The sequence below is a fragment of the Cebidichthys violaceus genome, unplaced genomic scaffold (assembly GCF_023349555.1).
Source record: "Cebidichthys violaceus isolate CVI_PGR_0920_01 unplaced genomic scaffold, fCebVio1.0.p SCAF_8, whole genome shotgun sequence".
NCBI lineage: Eukaryota > Metazoa > Chordata > Actinopteri > Perciformes > Stichaeidae > Cebidichthys > Cebidichthys violaceus.
Genome location: NW_027176964.1, coordinates 12,988,498 through 13,012,424, shown reverse-complemented (window position 1 = coordinate 13,012,424; position 23,927 = coordinate 12,988,498). Strand labels below are relative to the sequence as shown.

At 40.6% G+C, this 23,927-nt stretch overlaps 1 protein-coding gene across 9 annotated transcripts in view; it reads right to left on the bottom strand.

Moving 5' to 3' along the window:
- LOC137892562 (receptor-type tyrosine-protein phosphatase mu-like) overlaps window positions 1–23,927 on the bottom strand; it is a 148,693-nt gene that overhangs the window by 35,864 nt on the left and 88,902 nt on the right. For 5 of the 9 annotated variants that reach the window (XM_068737806.1, XM_068737811.1, XM_068737808.1 and 2 more), the window contains exons 12-18: window positions 19,178–19,451; window positions 16,136–16,172; window positions 14,957–15,031; window positions 13,249–13,384; window positions 11,857–11,886; window positions 2,569–2,846; window positions 295–375 (exon numbers count right to left, since the gene is read on the bottom strand). In XM_068737806.1, the coding sequence (XP_068593907.1) occupies window positions 295–375; window positions 2,569–2,846; window positions 11,857–11,886; window positions 13,249–13,384; window positions 14,957–15,031; window positions 16,136–16,172; window positions 19,178–19,451 (911 nt within the window). The remainder of the gene's footprint in view (window positions 1–294; window positions 376–2,568; window positions 2,847–11,856; window positions 11,887–13,248; window positions 13,385–14,956; window positions 15,032–16,135; window positions 16,173–19,177; window positions 19,452–23,927) is intronic. The other 4 variants (XM_068737812.1, XM_068737814.1, XM_068737815.1 and 1 more) reach the window with 2 other exon arrangements.

Below are 23,927 nucleotides of genomic sequence, written 5' to 3'. Positions count from 1 at the left end.
CTAAAGTCAATTTATCTACCTTCTCATTTGTGAAATTGTTCTCTAATTTTTAAAGCACTTAAATTCATTCATACCACCCATTACCTTATTAGTATGTCATTTACATAAAAATAGGTCTTACCATGAACATAAAACTAATTATGACTGGTTTTATAAACTCATCACAACACCTCTGCAGGTTTCGTGACTTCTGAATATCACACCTTCTGGTTTCACTCCACACCACTGCTTCTATAGCAAACACCGCTCTGTTGACCAACAGGATTAGTGTGAGGAAATACAGTGTGTGTTTACCTGGGTAGTAGGAGTTGGTGGGGATGGAAGTACTGAGAGTGTTGGCTTTAGGCAGCGTGAAGGAAGAGGGTGATGATCCAGCTAGCGATGAAAAAAAGAACGGAACGCAAGTTAATCAATAGTCTAGCATTGCTTAAACTTTTACTTTAGGAGAAACAGCATTACCGCAATGTAAAAAAAATATATCATCATATTTTATGATACTGTATCTATTCTCAAAAACACTATCAATTTTTAATTTATAGTATATATCAAAGATTCTTGGCTGACATTGGCTCAGATTGCACTAATAGTAGTGCTTTAATGTTGGATGTTTCTTGGACTGTGTTAAAATCACATGCATATCCCACTGTTGTGATTTCATTAATAAGTGCTTTCTTTTTTTTAAAGTTCACTAATTTTTTTTTTACTCAAACTGTATGCAACAGTTTCCCTAAAAATTTTACATATTGTTTAGCCAGATTCTTGCCAATACACAGCACTGGTGAAAAGACGGCATAACATTATAATCGCATGTTTTCTCACTTACGCTATAATAAATGTTATTCTCTGGCTTACAAACAAAATAACAGTGACCTTCATTGTATGTTGGTGGCAGCAGAAATCTCAGAGACCTCAGCAAACTCAACTAATGTTGCAATAATTGTGCATGGCTAGATATATATTTGGAGCATATAGAACATATTTTACAAGACAATCGTAGGATTTGTATGTGCAAGCTTGATATGCATAGTAACCTTAGCTGAAATAACCCTAAAAAAATGTGTAGTAAGGACTCCTCATGCAGTATAAACAGAGCCAACTACCATGCCAAGAGGGTTTGGGTTATCAGTGCAGTATATGTTCAGGATTATAATCTGTCAGACATGATGTTTTGAGCCCAAATGACACGATTGACAGCCATGTAAGGTCATGGAGAGCGTGAGAGGGCTTAGGTACAGTATTGAAGGCATTACACTGATAGGCAGAGTCAAAAGTAATGCATTTAAATCATTTGCGCTGGCAGACAGAGGGCCAGATTTGAAAATCCACGCTAACAGACAGTTAATCAAGGTCAGAGCATCTTTGGGGCTCATCCCCTGCAGGGGTGTGGAGACAGAAGCTGCTGTGGAGTATTAATCTGATGGTTTTGACTGGGATTATACCAGGTCAAGCCCTGGGTGCAGACAGCTGAGCTGTCCATCAACAAAGACTTAACTTTAACCTGGGACAGAGAGAAGGAATGGGTTATCGTAACAGAGCACATCAAAAATGTGTTGTGTTTTTCCTTCTTGAATTGGAAACAACAAGATGCTGAGTTTAGGACCTCGCAACAGACTTCTCAGTGTTCTTGTTTACTGGTAAGCTTTGAGGTCAGGTTTGGGATTTCAAGCTGCCTTGATTATTGATAACAATACAAGACTTCCTGCAGGCTATTAACACAGCGATACAACTATAGTATGTGCTGGTATCAGCAACTTCCTCAAAGTAAATTATTAATATTGCTGACTTTAGTTTACTTTTAGTTTATTTTACAAAACTAATTAGAGAAACTAAAGACATTTAAAAAGGGAATATGTAAAAAGGGTACAACCAACCCCTGAGAGGCTGTGAAGAAAAAACGGAACAAGATCAAGATCTTTCTCAAAATCATATCATAGTCTTTTTTGTCATATGAAAGTGAATTATATTCAACTGTTATGATGAAGTTGGTTCCCTATTGGCCACCAATAACACTGGTAACAAGGGTAGATCTTCAAAAGCTACAAAATTACTGTCAAATCATTTGCACTGGCTGAATAAAGTCTCGATTTGAACAAGGCAAAAACAGAAAAAAACAAAGAGGCATTGAGACCGTTCTTCATTAAAAATCTATTTAACACTAATTTATTCAATTGAATGTGGTAAATTACAAAAAGGGGGGCGGGGGCACCTTTATCATGGTAAAAAGAAAAAGTCATACGGTCTCACACACCTATTGTACCACAATTCTAAGATTTTTTTGTAGCGAGAGTCAAAACAAATAAGATTCCAGTCCTGATTTAAAAGCAAAGATAGATATTTCACACTGCAAATAAGGATTTAATACCATTTCTTTCCCTGAATGTGGGCCTAAATCCCCATTTCACTTGGAAGAGGACCAAAACTCACATGTTTAGGTTCTCCCAGTGTAATTATTTCCTGTGCAGTCAAGTCTGATTTCTTTCTCACCTGACCAAACCAAATAAATTGCCTCCACCATGCTCGGCGTGTGTGACTGTGAAAGGCAGGTAGGCCGATGCATGGCCGTCTTACCTCGGCCGTTGAGAGTGAGGGCGCACTCGCTGCGGCCGTTGAGAGTGAGCGCGCACTCGCTGCGGCCGTTGAGCGTGAGCGCGCATTCGCTGCGGCCGTTGAGCGTGAGCGCGCACTCGCTGCGGGTGTTCAGCGTGTGGTTGTGTGTGTCCATGAAGGACAGCGCCTCGTCACAGTTGGTGCCCTGCTCCGTGTAGCTCTTGTCCATGGAGTTGACCATCACTGTCATCTCCTGGCGGGTGCTGTTCAGTGTCTCCTTGCGCTTCTTGGCCAATTTCCTTTACAGGGGGAAGAAATAAAAACTAACAATCAGACAAAAGCAACAATGACTGGACTGGAATTGATCTGATATGATAATGGAAGCAATGACTCATAGATGTAATGAGATGGCTGAGCTAATGTGCCCTGGGTTGTGGTCCTATTAGGCTTTATTAGGCTCCAGATGGTTTTTCGAAGAGTGCAATATAAATCCTTGAGAACGTGTGACACCCTAACCCAAATACATCAGGGGCCCTGATGATTTAAAATTAGCTATAGTATTTGGGGGCGGAAGAATTGGAGTTGTGAATGGTGAACTGAAACAGTCAACCTGCTTTTATTGACCTACTTTATGTTGATATGCTGGAGCCTTCGAGCAATCTGTTCCTGATCAAGCGGCATTAAAGCATTGTGTACGGAGTGAACACACAGAAGAAGAAACACACGCACACACACATAAACATACATGCACAAAACACAGCACAGATGGACTTTTCTTCTTTAAAAGCAGCAGCCAAACTCACATCTCACCTGTCTTGGCTTCACTTTGCTGACTGATTCCAGATTGTACCTATCACCTATAAAGCTGTCCACAATCAGATCAATGTCTATATTCATAACCCCTTATGCATCATGTGAGACTTTAAGGTCTTGGGAACAGGCCTGTCGTTTGTCCCTGGTCATGAGCTACTCTTGTTGCTGCCCCAGGTTCTGGAGCAGCCTCCCTATGGATTAACACTATGGGCTGTTTTGGTCACCTTATGAAAATGAATGAATCTTGTCATTGATCTTGTGTGTATGTGTGTGACGTCTCGTGTGTTTTCTAGTAGCTAACATTTCAGTCTACTCTCATTGATATGTATGAAGTGGATTAAATGTATAATCATATCAATTTAGAGGGAAACACCACCTGATTTAAGAATTCCAATGTTATCTCCATGACCTAGGAAAGCTCAATTCATATTTATGAACATGAGTTACTCTCTCTCAAAGCCAGAAACCAGAGAAATACGTCTCAAACTTGTGAGATCATCAAGTATAAGGTCTGGAGATGCTCCGTAGACATGCTCCGATTTTATGGACCCCTAGAATATTTGCTTTTTCATATCTAAATGAGCTTCATACTATTATAGTGTTCTCAGTTTTGAAAGACAAAATGTACCTATATACTCAGAACATTGTCCTGGGTGCCCTCAGTGTTGTTGTTTTTTTTGTTTGTGAAAGAGTTGTACATGTTCACTAAGTTTGTTGGACTGTCTAAGACAATAGGAATAACAAGCATGCATTTAGAAAATGGGCAAAGTTGCCCTTTAAAACAAGTTCAACAACAGCTCAACTTCTGCAAATCACTGAATAATTATGCCACAAATTATAAAACTCAAAAGATGTGAAAACCTTGAGTTTTAAGTTCAACACAGTTTCCCCTCCATTATTCCGACCTCTGACTCTGCAGAAGTGTCCTAAGTAAGACCCTGACTAGGAAGCTGACCCTGACCTCCCACATTTAAGAGCCACTTGCATCGGAAAAGGTCCCCATGGTGATAAATAATGCATCACATTATCACTCTGAGGAGTTAAACCTACAAAATCTCCACAGAAGTTACCACAACAAACGGCAAACAGCTTTGAGCGGGAACATACTGTCAGTCGTAGCCCTATCTGATGTCTGCCGCTGCTCTGTAGCTGGAGGGGAGCGAGTGGTGTAAGAATTAACTATGGCAGCCCTCACACTGATCCTCGCACTTTGTAACTCTCTGTGTGACCCCTCTCCCTATTTGAATTGCAGTCTCTCTCACGGACAACTGCGGTCTAATGATGCACTCCTGCTGCTTTGTTTTCGCAAATCTCCTCTGTTTATTCAATTTTGACGCCGTCTGGTGCCATATGGCAACAGGCCCCCGCTGTCTTCAAACAGTCATTTGCTCTGAAGGCCGCGACGTGAGGCTAATAGTGGATCCGTTCTTCAGCCGGCAAAGTGACAAAGTAGTGACATTTTCATCTGCCGGACTCACTTTTTGTCTTTAATCTGCAATTAGAGTGGGGAACAATATGGAAATCTCGTCTCTTGTGTTACGTTATAGCTTCATATTGTAATAGGGAGGAGTGTGGAGGGGAGGGGAAGATGCATGTACCCCAGGCAATATTAAGAGTGATTCGGCACTGTGTGCACTCATGGGGGAGACTATTAAGAACCACTATAATCCCAGGTTTTAATACTGTATCACTGTTCTTATTTCTGTCTTTGTTAGGACTTGGATTTCCGCTTTCCTGGCCTGTGAAACAGCTGAAGAACAAGCGTTGGAGACAAACGAGGCTGCACAGACACCAGTGCCAAAATACGGAAAGCACCAGCAATACTGGGATGTTTGCAAGGCACCGTGGGTGTTAGATGAAGATTAATTGGCATGCTATTCTCTCCTCATTTGTAAGAGGGGGAAATGTAATGATAGATGACTATATTACAGGGTCTGATGTGCCGACAGAGATAGTACGAGGAAGTGTACATTGGAGTGTTTGTGCATCTTGATGAATGTGACCATTTATCATATCCCCTGGTAGTTAGCGTAAAAGCTGCACGCGAGAGATCCCAACAATAAAATCTACGGGACTGATTGCTTGCAGGCATGCCCAACAATAAAATCGCAAAATTTCTTTGAACAGCGGTGAATGTGCATTTGAAGGGGAAGAGACAGACGGATGGCAGAGGTGTTTGGGGAAGTAAAGACGGCGCAAACATTCCAGGTGACTATATTAGGCAACTCTCATTAGAGGGATTGTCTGCAGTTCTGTACATGACAGGCGTGGCATGTCTAGGATCTGAGTGAGCAGAGCTCCTAACTCCACGAGTTCAGCTACGACAAAAAGGAAGCTGCGTGAATTGTGTGTCTGTGCGTGTTTGTCAGGATCTCTGTTCTGTGGGAGGTGATGCTGCGGCAACTTCTGAAACAAGAGCTTCAAAACCTCAAGCTCAGCATGGTGGGCCTCATTTCGGCGCTAGAGCCGCCTAAACCTTGTGACATTGGGACAAAGAAGGCTTCATTAGACGATCCACACACATCCGCAGTGCATGTGTGTGTGTGTGTGTGTGTGTGTGTGTGTGCGTGTTAGATGACTGACACGCAGCTGGGAGGGGCAACAGAAGCGTCTTTGATTCACCCAGTGGGGACATTTCAGTAGTTGTTTGCACTGTGTCTCATTTCAAACTTCTCTCCATCTTTAACACATTCTTCCATGAGGTCAACCATCATGTATCCATTCCTCCAGCTATATATTTACTTTAGTGCAAAATTACAAACAAACTGATAGAAACTGATGTTTTGAATGCAGACTCTATTCAGGGAGGCACAATACTTGTTTATCTGCTGAGTTGATTGCTTCATCAATTCATCATCTGTGTTTTTTTTTGTCTTCAATAAAATGAAGATTGTCCTTCATAACTTTTCATTTTTAAAATGTCTTTTTTAGCTCCTAATCTATCCAAAGACAGGATTTAATTGAACAAAAAAAAATAGTACTGAAGGAGTACAATTAAAAAACATGTTTACTGTATTAATAAACATGTAGAGGTTTCAAACTGTGACATATTAAATATATGTGGAGGCACAGTGTAGGTGGGGTTTGCATTTTTTCGGATTTTAAAGGTTCTCTATATCATACTTGAAATAAATTGAAATTTATTGTGTGTTATGTCTCTAAAATTTGTATTTTGACAGTGTAAGGAGAACTTAATCTGTTTTTGATCTCTGGTCACCTTGTTCTTACATTATGGCTAGCTGAATAAAAGTATAATTATTTCATTGACTGCTGACAAAATATACTTAAATACGGGGGTCTCCGGGGGTCCGAGACCCCTTGATTGACACATTGGACCCCCTGAAAGCCTCAATAGCAACGTTTCGGGTCTCTAAAATCAAAAGACAATAATTTGTCAGTTGCAATTGACCCTCAAATGTCTTTTAAAAGCTTACTAATTTAGATTTCATTATTCAAACTGCAAAACATTTGTTAAAAAATATAAACATTATGTGTGAGATTCAAACTGCATCTTATTTTCTCAAGGATAAATATTTAGGCTCCATACCAAAAGTTGTAGTTCTGATTTCTCCCTCTAATGCAATGCCGCTGTCTGTATTATTCCAATACATGTTACGTGTAGTTAAGTAAGAAGCTGACGAGAGCAACTGTGTACAGTACAGTGCCAAACTGTGACAGACAGATGCTTTATAAATGATGTTAAAATTCATGCGCTGAAACTTCATCATTCCATGCATGACATCCCCTCGCCCTGCTGCTCTTCCTCTTTCCCCTTCCTCATCAACATTCAGAGCTCGTAGGTGCAAAAATCTGCAAGGCTTGTACCAATTAATGTGATTCTTGCTGCATGTTCGGCTTGTAAGGTTTAATGAAGGTGTTTGCCCTGAGCACATTGTGTTAAACATGGTGCGCTTAGTAGGCCTCCCATGAATGATGATTTGTATGACTGTGTGTTTTCAGGAAAATTTTAACAATTTAGGCAATTTTCTTTCTCTTGTTGATATGAGTTTGGTGAATTACGGTACGGAAAGTGGCATACACGATTGTTTACCAACAGGGCCACTCAATTAAATGTACGCACTCATCATAACATCAGGGATTTATGATATAAGTGACCACCTGCCAGATGGAAATGGAACTATACTCTCCTGAATCAAATCTTTTTTTATAAGCCGATGTAATAAAACAGAAGGAACACCGAGCACAACACCAATAGTTATAGACTAGATTCATGAGCAGATATTTTGTGCAAACATTGTCATCAAATTTTTATAATTCTTTTGCAATGTAATCAAACTCCCTCTGCTGTGTCAGGGTAGAAAAATGTCAAACAGCATTCAGTGCGGTTGCAGATTGCAACCAACCGGATACCCCTCCGCTCACTCCTCCCTAACACCGTGGTATCTTTCTGGCCTTGCTCAGAGGGGGAACAGATTCAGACGGTGGCTAGCGTTACCACGGCTTTGCACTCTGCGGCTCATGTTACCGCAGGTTCCCCAAGCGTGTTGGAGAACTACAGCGGCCTTGTAACGGGAAAAAAAGACAGTGTCTCTTAGCTGAGCTCCAACCCCGGTTTTACATCAATGACAACATATAGCCCCCATCGACATTATGGAGCTTTATAGCGAGTTTCAGCTCATTGTTTAGTTATCCGCCAGGCCACTTCACTGTTTTGATGCACTCTCAGCGCTCTCATATTGTCTTTACACAACAGTATTCACAGTACACAAACTGCCCAGACTGACAATTTCTGTCAGGAGTTGGTAGAGACTAAAAACGGAGCTAAAAAAAGAGTGAATTTTGGACTTGCATTGTCATGTCAACTTATAAGGCAATGATATGCAAATGTTGTATTAACAACTTGTTTCCACTGCCCCCAATATTGAGGGTCTAAAGCTTTTTGCTGTGACTGGACACAATGCTGTAAGAGCAGGGAGAAGTGAACCAAAACAGTAAAGCTATTGATGGAACTCCAAAGGCCAAATATTGTTTGATACAACAGGAAACTGATGCGTGTCTCGATTCAGTTCACTTGTAGTCACATTAGTGTAGTACCTACTGTAATGTCAAACCAACATCTTTCTATGTCTTACAGTGTAATACAAATATTTCCATGTTTTTCCCTTTCTAGTTAAATCTTAAAGTTTTACGGGTTTTCCACTGAGGGATTAGCTTAGTATTATCTTACATGATGTTGTATAATATGTTGGTAAAGACAACATCTTCACAGTCAAATCACATACCTGTGGTTTGAGGAGTACTAGACAAGCCTGACAAATCAGTCACAAAGTGATACAGTAAGTGTGCTTGTATCTAACATTCCTGCTACTTGATGGATGAATCCAACACTCGTGGGAATAAAGACCCAATCGAAAACCTTGCCCTCTGCCATTGATCTCTCTCTTGTCCCCAGCAGCAGCAGCAGGCACAGCTGCCTGTATGGCCACCTGATTAAAGGACGGTCATATATTTGATCACACATGTAACCGCATCCCTAATGAGCGCTCTGACTGATGTTATGTGTTGGGAGCTAGCCCCCGTAGCCACCTCTGGCAATGTACCGAAAGTGCATATTTTGGCAACTGCAGGATGTTCTCATGCCTTTAAAAGACTTTGATGAATGCATGAGAGCATTAATGGGGTTCATCAATCATAGAGGTGTTGTAATCACATGGCTGGCAAGAAGGCTGTCATCAGAACTGCAGATGAACGCTCCAGAGAAGAGCCTATTAAGAAAGCAGTCTATAATTGATTTGTTAATATAAATTTTGGGTTCACGCAACATATTAGTTTTATTTGTTCAGGAGCCGACCTTAGATATCCTAAGAGAAGTAACATTAGGGGTAAAAGGAACCAAACACCTGTCTTACAGAGTAACTCTGTGGTGAGATGCAACACCATCAGCTCCTGCCTCAACACCTCAAGGCGCAAATCATCTTTCCAATTAGCTAACATGGTTCTACGCTCCCCTAACTTGAATTGCGTCCTCGTGCCTATGACTGACACAAGAGACAGATATAAAGAGAAGATGGAAAGATGGGAGGAGGATGGGGGTGGTGTTACTGAACGGTATATCCTCGCTCACTGCAGCCTTTTTACTGTCAATTACTCATGAGCCACAACGGTATCACTCGATCGGTTTTACTTGGTGATGCAGGCCTTGTGCTGAAAAGTTATTTCTACACTGTTATTGTTAATTTACTTTGCTGGCAGTGTGCCATATAACGATTACATCAGAAATAGGAATATTAAATGTAAAATGTTGTTTATTGAGCTTATATTCATATTTTTGATTGAATTTATTATAGTTTAATACTTTTTAGGAATTATAATTCTGAAATTAACATAAAAAAAAAATAAAAATCTCATGCATCTCCTGCAGTACTCCAAAGTACCCCTGGGGAAACTAGAACCGCCATTTGAGAAACACTGCTATGCATTCATACGTCTACAACAAACAGTAACATCAATACATCAATAAAAATCAATCAAATCTTCATTTAATTTGTTGTCAAGTGAATTTTATCCATTCAAATAATGTATTACACCTTAGCCATTCGTAAATAAATTGTTTAAATGGGCAACTTGCATCAAAATGTTGCAGTTTAGATTTTCCATTATAGAAGTTGCGCAGAGGACAATGTCACGTGTTACAGAGATTCAGGAATCTGAGGTGCTTTTTTTATTTATTTATTCCCACATTCTCTAAGCGTGTTTTATTCACTATTAGCATTTTCTGCTGTCATGGCACATTACCAAATGGGGATCATTACTCCTTATACTACTGTATATTATGTTGTTACCTTGTCAACTTAAGAAAGGAGTCTCAACATTCGCAGTCCTCTCGTTCCCTTCTTTTTAAATCTGAACAGTAAAACTCCCAATTCATTTTGACCTGAGGCTGTGATTTGACGCAATTTGTCTTCTCTACTCAAACACATCCTGTTAGTGTTTGGAGCCAGAATATCTAATTGACGAACCTAAAACCTGTCAATCAAAGCAAATATGCATCAACAACAACAAACCCTTTTTTAAGGCGTTGTGTCCTTAAAAGGGAAGAATCATCTTCTAAATCATCAACACAACTTATTAAATCCCCAACGTCTTTTGAAAAATCATTAACTTGTAATTGTAGACTTTCATCTTTATGCAAATTACCAATTATCCAAGAAAACTACTTGCATGTAACACTTAAAACAAAAAAAAAGATACTTTCATTGTTTCACTGACAACCTGCTTAGCTCGGTCAATGTGTGCGCTCAGCTTTAATGACACCACTCCTTCAAGTCATTGGGGCCTACCATCTAAGTCAACTGTGATCTAATATGAGTGACACGCAGGGTATTCAGAGTCGTATTATCTCCAGGTGCATTCTGAGATGTTCTTTGATGTGAGGCAGCCTCCATTCTCTCCTCTGATCACAGCCATCTCAAGACAGATTAGTCGGCATCCATCACAAAGAGCGCACAGAGGAGCCTATGAGCTACAGCAGTGACGGCAGAGCTGCAGAATAAGCTTCTTTACCATTCAGAGGTGTGACTTGGAATTATCGGTTCTATTAAGAGCGAATGCAGCAGCACTACGGCTCTTGTTTTATGATGTTGGAGACATCTAAATAGAAAGGAGGTTATTCTGTGATCACATCAGCTCGTTAAACAGTGAAGCAAACGCCTTGTCAGCTAAAGACACAACTCCACCATCACCGTAGAATCAATGGGATGGATGTGCAATAACCCCAAAAAAAACATGCTGGGGAAAAAAAGGAAGAAAAGCACGAGATGGTTTGATGACAGAATGAGAGTATGGAGAGGGGGGGGTAGAGAAAAACTATAAATTATCACATGCATATGGAGCCAAATTGAAAAGATCAACGTGTTAGCTCATGCTTTCATTTTCAGTGTAACAACAATAAATATGGTCAATCCAACATAGCTATTGAGTGTGTAGATAAGTGAAATATTTGGACTAGCTCATTGACGTTCTGGGCACAACTAAACCATAGATTCACTGTGATAGGCGCTTCAAAAAAATCTAACTTTGACAAGTCAACAGAGATGAAATCATTGGAGGCGAATGAAAAATTCACACTCAGTAAAAATGCAGTAGCTTCTGCATTGATTTTTTTTTTTTTCTTTCACAAGATGAGTTTGGCAGCCGTACAATCATTAAAGCAGTTTAGTTCACCATTTGATAAACAAACTCCTTAAAAGTCTAGCAGAAATGATGTTTGCGCTAACATTTCAGTGGCAGGTTTATGTTGTGGGGGTGTAGCTTTCGTGCTTTCGTCAGAAGTCGTGCCAATGTGACATACAGTATGATGTGCTCATCATGTGGAGATGCATCGGAGTGGCGTCCTCCGTTTCCTCCAGCAGAGATTACAGTTGGGCCTCTGTAATAGCTCTGAGCAGGAGGAGGGTGACATGGCTCTTTGCATGCATGGGAAACAGCGTGTGGGTGAGAAGCATGGCACTAACATTACACAAAGTGGTTACTTACAGGTAGTAAGTGTAGGAGTGATAGGTTCTTCTGCCGAGTGGGGTGGTGGTAGGATTTAAGCAGTGGAGGAGGGAGGGGATGGAATGAAAAGGAAAGAAAAAGTAAAAATATATTAATGTTTGAAAAAAGAGTAGAAATGAACAAAATCAGATATGGTGGCATATGTGGAGGTAAACTAGTGATCATGAGGGCAAAGGTGATCGCTTGGAGTCATGTCATGCTTTGCAAGGGGAGGGGGGGGGGGGGGGGGGGGGGCTCAGTACAATATAGTTGAAACTTTGTAATTATATTGATATTGAGCTGGTCTACAGTATATGTTGGTAAATCAGAGACAACCACGTTGTGACTAAAACCCCCCTTTTATGAACACATCATTTTGTACCCCTGTAAAAATTACCATATCTGACCTCCAAGGTTGTAACTAAATGAGTACTTTGAATGTCTAAACACAACTCAATTCCCCATTGGTAACAGTAAATTACACAAAATTCAACCAATGAAGTCATCTCCATCTCTGGTTTGATTAAGGCTAATTGAAAACAATTCCATTACTGAGTGCTGATTTTCACACCCACCCACTGATCACTGTGCTACACAGACAGTTTCTGCAGTAAAAAAAAAAAAAAAAATCCAGAATCTTATTTTACTGTCAAAAATAAACATGGGTAAACATGGATCCTAGTGATTATATTAGTACACAACTATGCCTTTAACTTTAACACAAGCTGTCTAACATTAAAGGAGAACGGACAAGAAAGTAAAGCTAATGCATAATAAGTTTTACTGGGGAATTATATTTTTTTTCACAATCAAGATATTTAAGGAACCCGACGGGTGTCCACCAAAGAAATCTCTGCAGGAACTGACATTGTATTATTTCAAGCCTTGCTGTGGACAAAAGGGGGTTGATATTTGCTGAGCTTTAGCTCCCTGATTGCTGGGATATGTACAGAGGACCTTTCCTCCAGTATGGGGTCCAGGGCTAACGTAAACTCAGCCTTCAGCTATGTGGTCATCCTCTTTCCTTCTGAGCCTTTCATCGTATTTTCTTTCTTATCTCCTCCCCGCCTCTCTCTCCATACCACAGGCCTCAAAAACTGTTTTTCCTATTCCCATTCCAATGTCATTGAAGCTCTGCGCATTTGTTTGAGGGTGCCGTGGAAACGGATTAATTTTTCATGGCACACTATATCTCATGGCTGTAAACAGCCCTAATGGGGCGTATCAACATAATCAAATTAATTATTTAGTACGACGCTGACAATACTGCCGTTTGGGGGAGAAATATACAAAATGATGAAACAGAAACTACGTATTTGTGAGTAGTCTTCAAGTAAGTACAACCTCTTCCACAAAGTAGTATTTCAAGGAGTAAGAAAAAAAAAAGCGTACCTTTTCTTCATTAGGAGTACCACTCCTAAAAAGATGATGACGAAGAGGAGGATGCCAGCGATGACCCCGGCGATCTTCACCGTGTGGTCCGTTTGTTTCTCTGGCTCCACCGCGTCAGGTTTGTGAGTGGCTGCTCCTGGAAATACATCACAATGCATTGAGTTCAAACAAAGAAAGAGCAATTCATCTGCATCTGGCAGACTGTGAAACAAATCTAATGACCCTTTGCTATTGTTCTACATGCACCAAACAGCAGAGTGCACATCTATACTTTCAGATTTGCCTCCCATTGATTTAACTATGTGGAGGCGGGAGGTAGGTTAATCGATACACTGATATTCTGTGGCATTCTGTAGACCATTAATACCAATACACATATATTCTCAGAATACTGTTTATTCCGAAAGTAAGTGACTCCCTAAAAGTCCACCTTTAGCTCCGTCCTTAGTGGACATCAGCTCTCTGTGGATCAAGCTGCACTGGGAGAGATAAGTGTGAACCATCTTTACCCTTGGTTAATCATGTTTGGGGCAAATGGCTGCTAGGCTGTAAAAAATGTAGGATGCAGGGTGGAGAAGATAATACCCAAGAAGATAAAAAAGCCTGAAATAACCAAAACATTAAATATCAGCTCGTGGAGGAGATAGCCAACAACAAGAGACACAAAGAGAGGGGGAAGAGGGGGGGAGGCGTCTTGTTTTAACAGCATATGCTCCCTGGGAAGTGATAAGAAGCACAAGGAGGAAAGCAATGTTACTGGAATGACAACTGTCCACCTGAACAACACCATTATTCCCCGTCACCAGGGGTAAATTTAGAATGACAAATTGTTATGTCAGACCAATCTGCTCGAGCGAGCTTCCTACTCGCCTCAGCATTGCCATTTTCTCTCGCTATCAAAAAGGTAAATATCTATCCCAGGCTGGTTGTGACATATTGTTCTTGCTCTGGTGTGTTGTTATCAGCAGCCAGGCCTTTATTTAGATATTATTATATAGCTTTTAAAGCGGAGCTGTGGAGGATTTCCAGACTGGTGACATATTAACAATTATGTCTGGACGAATGGAGCAGGCCATGTGCCAATATACTGTTACGGGCTAATCTTACAGAAATGCTGTCAGTGACAAATCCCCATTTGAGCTGTGAGTGCTGTATGTTGGCTGCTACAAGTCAATATTCTTACAGTCTAGCCTGAGAGAATTTGAGACTCTTACACACAACAAGTAGAAACTGAGCAGAATTTTAATAGTCAGACGCTGCACTCTTGAAAACTCTCCAGATCTTTAGGATGAGCACTTCAGCATCCTTGTGTGTGTTCACAGTTGTCGCAACTGCAGCAACCAATAGCTAGCAACACTTAATCTCCTAAAAATAATGAGAAATATTCATGAAAGAGGATTAACTCCTGTCAAAAATCTCCAACACCGGCACATCAAATGACAATCGCACCTCAAACCAGTCTTTCATGTCCAGTAATGCTGAGAGGATGAAGGTAAAAGACAATGTGTTTGATTTAATCACACTGATTCTATGCAAATAGGAGGGAAATAAACAAAACCACACACATGCAATACGCCACTTGTTTGTTTTGTCCTGTGGAGGTAATCGTCATCATGGCCGCCACATTAAAGTCATAGTGGGTAAAAACCCAGTTGTGGACGGAATAACTGAGATGGTCAGAGAATATGCAGAAAGCTGCAGGTCTGACCTGTTAGTTGGTTGTCACCGGCCGCCGGGGCGATGCGGATGTAGGGGGTTGTGAGCTGAGTCACGAGTATGGCGGCTGAGTAGAGTCAGTGGATCCAGGATTGCATGCAGTAGAGAGAGACAGAGAGAGAGAGACAGGCCACACCAACAGTTACCATCATCATGCAACATTGAGGCAGAGAAAGACATCCATTACAGTATTAGAAAAAAAATTCCCAATTTGTTTAGTCAAGTTAGCAACAGCAATCATTTCACGCAAGTCCATATATTTGTCAGCCAAACGCAGTGCATTAAAATGTATCCCTTCAGGTGAGAAATTGCTTATATGATCCTTCTACTTCTAATACGTGCTATTTTACCTCAGCCCATTGAGCCATGTAGATGGAGATATCTGGAAATTCACACAGAATCCATAGCGGAGCTGCAAAATATATGATTGTCGGGGCATGTGACAGGACCTCCCAAGGCCCGGAACGGAGTGTGACCAGGACTCCCTCTGGCCTTATCAATTCTGCTCCCGGATCAATGGTGCCTAGACTTCATCAGCTTTAATGTGTGGAGCAGGACGTACAGGCAGCTTAGCTAAGTACCCACGGACCTCAATGGGCACACAGACTGCCTCCCAGTCATTGACAAACACATGTTCTTGGTCAATGTATTGATGTGAAGACCACACCGCACATTTTTGTCTTTCAAAGACATCTACAAAGGGTCACTACTATGGCGTATTAGAGCCATTACAGGTTAAAAAAGAAATTAGAATTTCTGAGATTTAAGTCCTAAATTTAAAAAAAAAAAAAATTCTTGTTATTTGAGATTAAAGTGGTCAATTTACGCGGATAACCTCCAGATTTCTAAATTGTTGTTGTTTTTTTTAACAGTTTTCTTTCCTTTAAAAAATGTATTAATTTATAATCCCAGAGAACAGAGGGTGTTTTTTTCTTGGAATATTACCCACCTCCCCAGGCTCCGTAAGCCATCGTAGCGTCGTTAGTTTTAATGTGTTAATCTTTAACACATTAAAACTAACAAACTAAATGAAGAGTATAATTGTAAAAATTTGATTTGTCAGTTTATATTATTTTCATGTAAATTGCATTAGTACTCAGACATCATATGCAAGTGATGTTAAGAGCTACATATAGCATACATCGTATTTCACACTGTAATCGATTCCTACCTTTGGTGGCTACTCGAACACAGTCAATTTTGGTCTCCTGTACAAACAGACAAATCAAATGGGAGAGGAGAACAGAAAGAAAAGAAGAGAATCAGAGTTTAATAAGACACACACGCACAGACAGAGGACACACACTTGCAGCGGCAACAACACCTATCTAAGAACCCACGGTTACAACAAAACAGCTCGGCCAGTTCCACGCTGTCCCCTATCATCTGTTGAGCTCAATGACTGTGACACAAAACGCAGTTAGGCGAGCGGGCCTACAGCACAGATTAGTGGTGCTGAGCTGCTGATTTGTCAGCCAACAGCGATCTGTCGGCAGCCTGCAGCTCAAGGTGGTCAGCCACTGTGGAGAAACCAGAGCCCTGTGACAAGCGACACCAACCCAGCATGCAGGGCTCCAAAATGACACGTCAGGGAGCCTTTCTGAATATGTAATGGAGTTTGAGCTCTGACAACAGCCTTCAACAACATAGAAAAAAAAAAGAAAAAAGAAAAACACTGCTCTCGCTGCTGGCAGAGAAGTTTGTTGTCAACAATGGTCTGGTGAACAGGAAAAAAAAGGACACAGACAGGAACGGGGGAGGCAATGAGTAATACAACACAGAAGACATGAGAGCTGTGTCCCTGTGTTTGACCCAGCCAAGCTGTCCAATGAGCGATGAGCACACATGGGAGAGACAGCATTTAGAGGCCACGAGAGGCATAATGAAGAGGAGAAAGAAAACATCAATGTTTATGTGATCCTGGGTGCATGTGTTTTCACATTACTGCAGCTTTTAAGCTGTCAGATGGTCCTTTCATTTAAGGCAACAGAACAAGAAGTAATATTTGATTTTTATTTGAATAGAAAAAGAAAAAAAAATCTGTGTATGGATGGCACTCACCTTCTCTAAGTGCTTTTTTAGTTTTAAAGGCCCAAACAAATCACTCCAACATTATTAGACATTAATTAAAGCTTGCTGTGCTATTAATTGACAGTGACGGCTTAATGAAAGAGTGCATTTGGCCACTGTAAATCAAAACACTGAATATAAAAATAACATCAGGAACGTCGATCACAAAGACAGAGCTTCATGCTGTGTCAACAAAGGACTCTTTCATTTAGTTTGTGCGAGGAAGAGCACTATCAGCCAATTCATACCACTCACCGATTTGTCCTGGAAAGTTTCAGACCGCCAATTCTTTACTCTCAAGAGCAAACTCGCTAATTGGATTCAGCCCTGCTGCACATGCTATTTCTATCGCCTCCTTAAAGACGTGCTGGTGTTTCTCAAGGAGGCTGTTTTATGGTGATTCTAATTCAAGACCACAATCGGTGGGGCTCTTGAAGTCGCCATTGAGCTGTCTGACACGGCTCCCTCGGAGGGAGGGCCCCGCCAAGTGCAACTTGACGACAGAGGCTGCGACCTGTACGATCGGTAACCCCGTCACACTAAAATGCCACTGGGACACCTGGCTCTCTTAAATGCTGTTGATCAAAGGCATGTCTGGCTTTTGACACGATGCTCCATAGAAAAAGGCAGGAGAGCAGGGCCACAGTAATGGAGGGAGAGCGCATGTCACCGCATAGAGCTCTGCATTCCACGCCTGACCCCGCTGTAGCCTGTTACGAATGTAGACAGTGTTGTTGGTGCATCCCACTAGAGTACTGACACATCTATCAGAGGCCAAACGCAATTGTGCTGCTGCGTGCATGTGTCTGCCTATGTGAGCAGTTACTGTGTAGAGTCAGGGACTTCTGCACTCAGCCACTTCAGTCCCTTTCAGTGGCCCAGTCAATCAATATGTCAGACTGCTTTTCATTCTCATTAAACCCACCAGAATATCCAACGTTGTTTCATGAACACTTTAAAGTGGATATGCATATGATTTAAAAAGAGAGGCGAGGTTTGACTAGGCAGTATGTTACAGTAAGTCCTCTATGAGAAAAACATTGAAACATAAGAAAACTACTTTCACAAACCACATACATTTTTAAGTTGCATGAATATTTTCTGATGTCAGCGCTTAAGTTTGATTAAATTGAGTACACAAATTAGACATTCTCTCGACTATGCTTATCTAATTGTCTAGTTGCTGAGGTACTGTATGTACTTATTAGCACAGCACTGTAAGACATGCGGCAAAACAATAAACTGTCAACCTGGCACGTAACACACAACATGTAATCTAGAGAAAGGGTGATTTTTTGCCTCTCTTTGTCGTCTTTGTTATTATTCTTTGGTTAAAACCGGTGAAAACACTATTCAGATACTTTATTCAAGTACTAATACCTCAATGTCAAGACTACGTAACAAGTAAAAGCACTAATTATGGACGGTGTTATATTATGAATTTTAAAACAGGATTATTGTTACTGAAAAACATACGCATATGCAGCTTTCAAATATTGTAGTTGATTGAGAAACTACTTCATACTTTGAACTAGTCATATGTTTCTTCATGTAAAGTCGTAATAGAAATTGCCAAATAAATGCATTGAAGTAGAAAGTACAATTTTACTTCTGAATGTAGTAGAGTATGAGTATATAGTAACACTCTACAATATAATATTTCTATAAAATGGAAACACTAAAGTAAAGTACCTGAATATTGCACTTAAAGGCAGAATGAGTAGGATTTGTGGTTTGTGGTTTGTAAACACAACATTCACGCCCCATGACGGCGGTTAGCGTTAGGTTGTTCGCCAGTGTGTGAAAGCCAACCCAAGATCTACGTTCTTCTCAGAGGAAGCTTTTTACTCTTGGTGGGTTTTTTTTGGTGCTGTGCTCGCTACGTTCGTAGCTTCCTCTTGGATGTGTGCTTACAATCTGTCAACTGGTAGCCATGTTTTTCTAGAGGTTGACGCAACGAACATAGCAAAATAAGAAAATATAAAAATAGTTCCGACTCATTCTTCCTTTACGAGCAGTAATTAAGAAAAAAATACCTGGCTGCTTTCCCCCACTGGTTATAAAGTGAACAATGACTGGCTATATTTTCGCTTTAGTGCAACTAAAATTGCATGAATAAAATAAAAACTTGAAAAACACCCACCCCGTTGGCTGTGCTGACAGCCTGGTAGTAGATGCTGTAGCTTTTCTGAGGCAGCAGAGGGGCGTTCCAGTAGCCGTTGTAGGTCTTGTTGTCCCCCACAGTGAAGGGCTGGGGTGAGTGGATGCCGCCAGAGGGGAACTGAGCAGTGAAGTAGTACTGGGAGTTGAGGAGCGTGGCGTTCTGGAAGTGAATAGGAACTGGGTAGCAGCGCAGGATTTCTGCTGTTCCTCTTGCTCTGCGTGGACGTTCCTCCTCCACCACCACCTGGTACGCACTGCAAACACAAGACACAAACGGAATCAACAGACTCCCAACGGGCCAAATAGACGCGCTTGCAGAACACTGTTGGCAATGCAGGCTTTTTCTTTAGATATATTTTGCCTGCTAGCATTACAGAGTTGGCCACAATGGCCTCTTTATGAATGGCACAGAAATACATGTTGCAAAGCTCCAAATCTCAGAGAACACAAAGTCTTTAGAAAATATTCTTGAGATTGCATATCACCAGCATTGCACATCCAGCCATTTCAGATTTGCTCATTAAAAAATTTACATCCAAGCACTAACATATAGTATATGATCATGTAAATATACTACAATAGAAATACATTACCTGTCTGTGATTTCTCAGAAAACAAGCTGCTGGCTTTAAGCTTGATTAACTTTGATTAACTTAAGCAGCGCTATTGTATACAAGCAGTTACAGGGAGAGCAATTGCGTACAACTTCTACCACTAACATCACAATGCTTTGTTGACAAAAAAGTTGAGTTTAAAATGCATTAAAGAGTACAGGAGTAGAACATAATGCAGTGTATTGACACTAATTTACATCAACAAATAATTTTTTTCTGAAATGATCAAATAAGAACATCATATAAAATTCTGAACCGATTCAAAAATACAGTGCAGGATAAATGAGCAGTGACACAGGACTGGGCCTGACTTTATTTTCATTTTCATTATTCAACAACTGAAAAGGTTAACGGCTCTTTCCATTTCCTCTCCATCCGAGCCTTGTGTTTAGTTTAGATCAAAACTGCAGCCCTCTGTGCCTCTGACAGAGATGACATTGTCTCTGAGCCGGCCACTTAGCTTGAGGGGGAGACTGACTGTCTTATAGACGTTCATGTTAGTATGCAACTCGCATCCACCTGTTAAATCTATTGAGTTGCTGAGTGACAAAGAGTCTGTTTACAGCTGCCACGGAGAATAACCAGCTATGATTGGGGACTAGTGTTCCATCTCCAAAAGAGTCATGCAAACAAGTTATTATTACAGAAGATGGAGCAATACTGCTCCCTGAATGAATGCATGACAAAATATGAATGACTAAACACTATGACATGCTCTGGTTCCCTTGTTTTGGAGATTTCTGATTTTAGCACATTTCTTTTTCGTAATTGGATTATAAGTTCAGAAATGAAAAAAAGAAATGAACAAATAATTTGCACATTGTTGAACTGATTTAAATAAAGTAAAGTCTTTTTGGAGTTTTCCCCATAAGTAGCGCCATTGGGCAATTTTTCAAGTGTGAGTCCATGTTTTGTTTGTATCAAGCACATACATGAGCAGGACACACCGACGCAATATTATTCCACTAAGCAACAACTGGGGCATTCAACAAGTTTGTTAGACCTCGAGGAATCCAAAACTCCAAAGATCCATTTACACTTGGTATTAACATGTGAACTGTATATCTGGATATGGCATTAACATGTGTTTTTTTTACCTTATCCAGCTACAGATTGTGTGTTTAAGTCAGGCATAAATGATGTACAAATGTAAAACTTTAGTTTTCTTACAGTACAATTCTAGAGGGCACCTTTAAGTGTTAACGTATGGCCTTCCCTCACCTTTACAAGATATCAATAATGTTTACAGACCAATTCCTCTTGTACAACAGTACTGCTTAGCTGTGCTGATCAAAGATTAGATGGATACGAATTCAAGTTGTATACAAAAAAGATTATTAAAAAAATCCTGTACTTGTACACTGCTCTCTTTACGAGTTTGCCAATAGTCTAATTCCCAAACAACCATTTCAAACATTGCGAAGCATTTGTATTTATCAAATCATTCATTTCATTGTGCCGTGTCGTATTAAAAATGACAATGGGTTCGGCCTGGCAGGATGGAGAGCTTTGATGACCCTGAACATTTTCCTTTTGCCCACATTATTAGAAAATGGGCAAGTAGAAAAAAAAATCTGCAATGTAGTGGCTGTACTCTTAAGCTGTATAGTCTCGGTACAAACAGCCCTAGAGATGATCAATTGTTCCCTGCGGTTGGTACTGGATGATTAAGTGTCCCTGTGTGCATACAGCATGTGCTCTTTAACCCTATAGTTTATCATAAGGTGCTTGCAGTGTCATTAGAAAATCCCCCTTTGCTCTTGGTGGGTGTGTCCCAATTCCTTAGAGCTCTCGATTTGGAGCTGGGTTGGGAGGTGATGAAATATTTAATCCTGCTGAGAGGCTGCAGGAGAAATCAGCCTTTAATTACTGTCCTCTATTGAGAGCAGAGGTCAAAGGGCAAGTGCAGACGGGACATGGGAGCCCCTTAAGTATCTGCAGAGTGGCAGAGAAATGAGTGATGCGGCTGCCTGGAGGCCTCATCCAAAACAATGTAGATCTGATATGAGCTATGATAGGACAATAGAGTATTTAAAACGATATCTGATGTCAATCATAGTGCAGTAACCAAGTGTAACGCATACACAACAACTATTTGTATAGGATGTATCCGAAGAAAGAGTTGTGTCTGTATTTTCATTCTAGAAGTTAGTGATGCAGAGTACAAATAATGGCCTCAATAACTATGCTTCTGTGTTGCTGTAGAAATGCACACTTACTCAGGAGCTTGCCCATATTGGTATTTTATATTCCAAATCAATCTGCAGATAGTGAAATAAAAACAAAAGCTGGCTCCCCCGGGTGGCTCCTTATGATATGATGATGTGGCTGTGCCATGACTTAATGATAGACACAGTGTGAATGGTACTGCCTTTCTGCCTCAGGCAAAATACCAAGTGCCATAGGCTATGAGGCTCCAAGGGTAAGAACTCTTGTAATGTGGAAATCTAAACCACTGCTTTACTTCCACAGAATATTCACTGCAGTGGGAAACTAAAAACTGGCTCACAATGAATTGCAATGTAATACAAATGTTTTGTTCATCTTTGTAATAATAATACTCACTTTACTGGTTTCATCTAAAGCATTTTTCAGAGGTAACTTGCTGTATGCAAGAAGACTTCCCCTGTGTCTGGAAATATACTGTTTTCACCTCAACTGCTTCTAAAATGTAAAAGTGACTCATGAGTTTAATTTCTGCGATTTGAAAATGCAATGATTCAATTTTTTGGGGGTAATTACTGATGTCATGTTAATGTGGCTTTGAGCAGCTGACACCTTGTCACCTCATGCTGAGTTCACAATTTACACGATGACTCATTTTGACAGACCAGAGTCCTTTAGTCACTTTCTTGATTTAGTATGACATGAATGAGCAAAAAAACAACAACAAACAGATGAACAACAACGCCTTGATTGCAAGAACGAAACATCCTTTATATTTAAAATGAGGTTTAAAATGATCCGATGCCAAACAGAGAATTGCAAATGACTTAAATTCATATTGATGATGATTATTTAGATGAGGAAAGTATTTAGATTATTCATTGAAGTAAAAGGTCAATCAAAACATACACAGACCCTGTGCCTTGAACATGACTGACAAGCCCTCGGGGCAGCTGTTTTTATTATCTCCAAAGTAGGCTAACCAGTAACTATTGTTGTTAGATAAATGTAGTGAAGTAAAAAGAACAGTATTTGCACTTAAGTACAGTATTTCAGGAAATGTCCTGTGATTTTCTGTGTTTCCATAAATATGTCCAATGAAACTTGTTCTATTAGCGCTGCTCTTTAGTCACAATGTTGGAAGGCAAGTGAAGAACTAGTCCTGGTAACAGACAACTTTAACCTTCACAAACATACACATCACAGATTTGAAGCAAATGCTCAGGTGAGGAAACCCACAGCTCACACCACATGTGAGCTGTGGAATTGTACTTAATTCCAAAATTGCTGAAATCCTCAACTTCCCTCCCTGAGCAGAAGATGGAAAGACAAAAAGAGGAATGAAGGCAGAAGGCTGTACGAGCAGAATGGTATAAGCTGTTAAAAGTGGTCTGCCAGTGGGGCCGGCAGGGCAGACCTGTACTCCTGCAGAAGCGCTGCAACCTGAGCTGACACCAATTAGGCCTCCTCCAGCCTCGCTGCCCGATAGATTTCAGCCCTGCCGCCATGTGACGCCAACCAATTATGGCGGATTGACTCGGAATCGACTGGATTGTGACCTGAAACTCAGATTTATTTTTCATGTGGGCTGATAGGGGAGAACTCCAGGCTGTTTGAGCAGATGAGGCAAGGGGTATGGGGAGCATTTCAATCACTGTCTCTCTCTCACTAATGCTAATCGGTTGGCTCTCGATGCCTACATGTCTGATTTAAGAGCGGTTGTAAGTAACACACTTCTCCTGACCAAGCATCCTCCCTCCATGTGTCTGTCTTCTTATACTCTTTATATTTCCCTGGTGTCCATAAAGCTATAAAGCAAACAAATTAGAAGGCGCTATAGATTACATTTGCCATTAAATCGTAAAAAGCATTGAGTTGTGTCACGTTTAGGCACAGCTATTAGCGTTTGCTATGCCGTGATCAAAGAAAGTTAGTGCTTATTTTAGGACT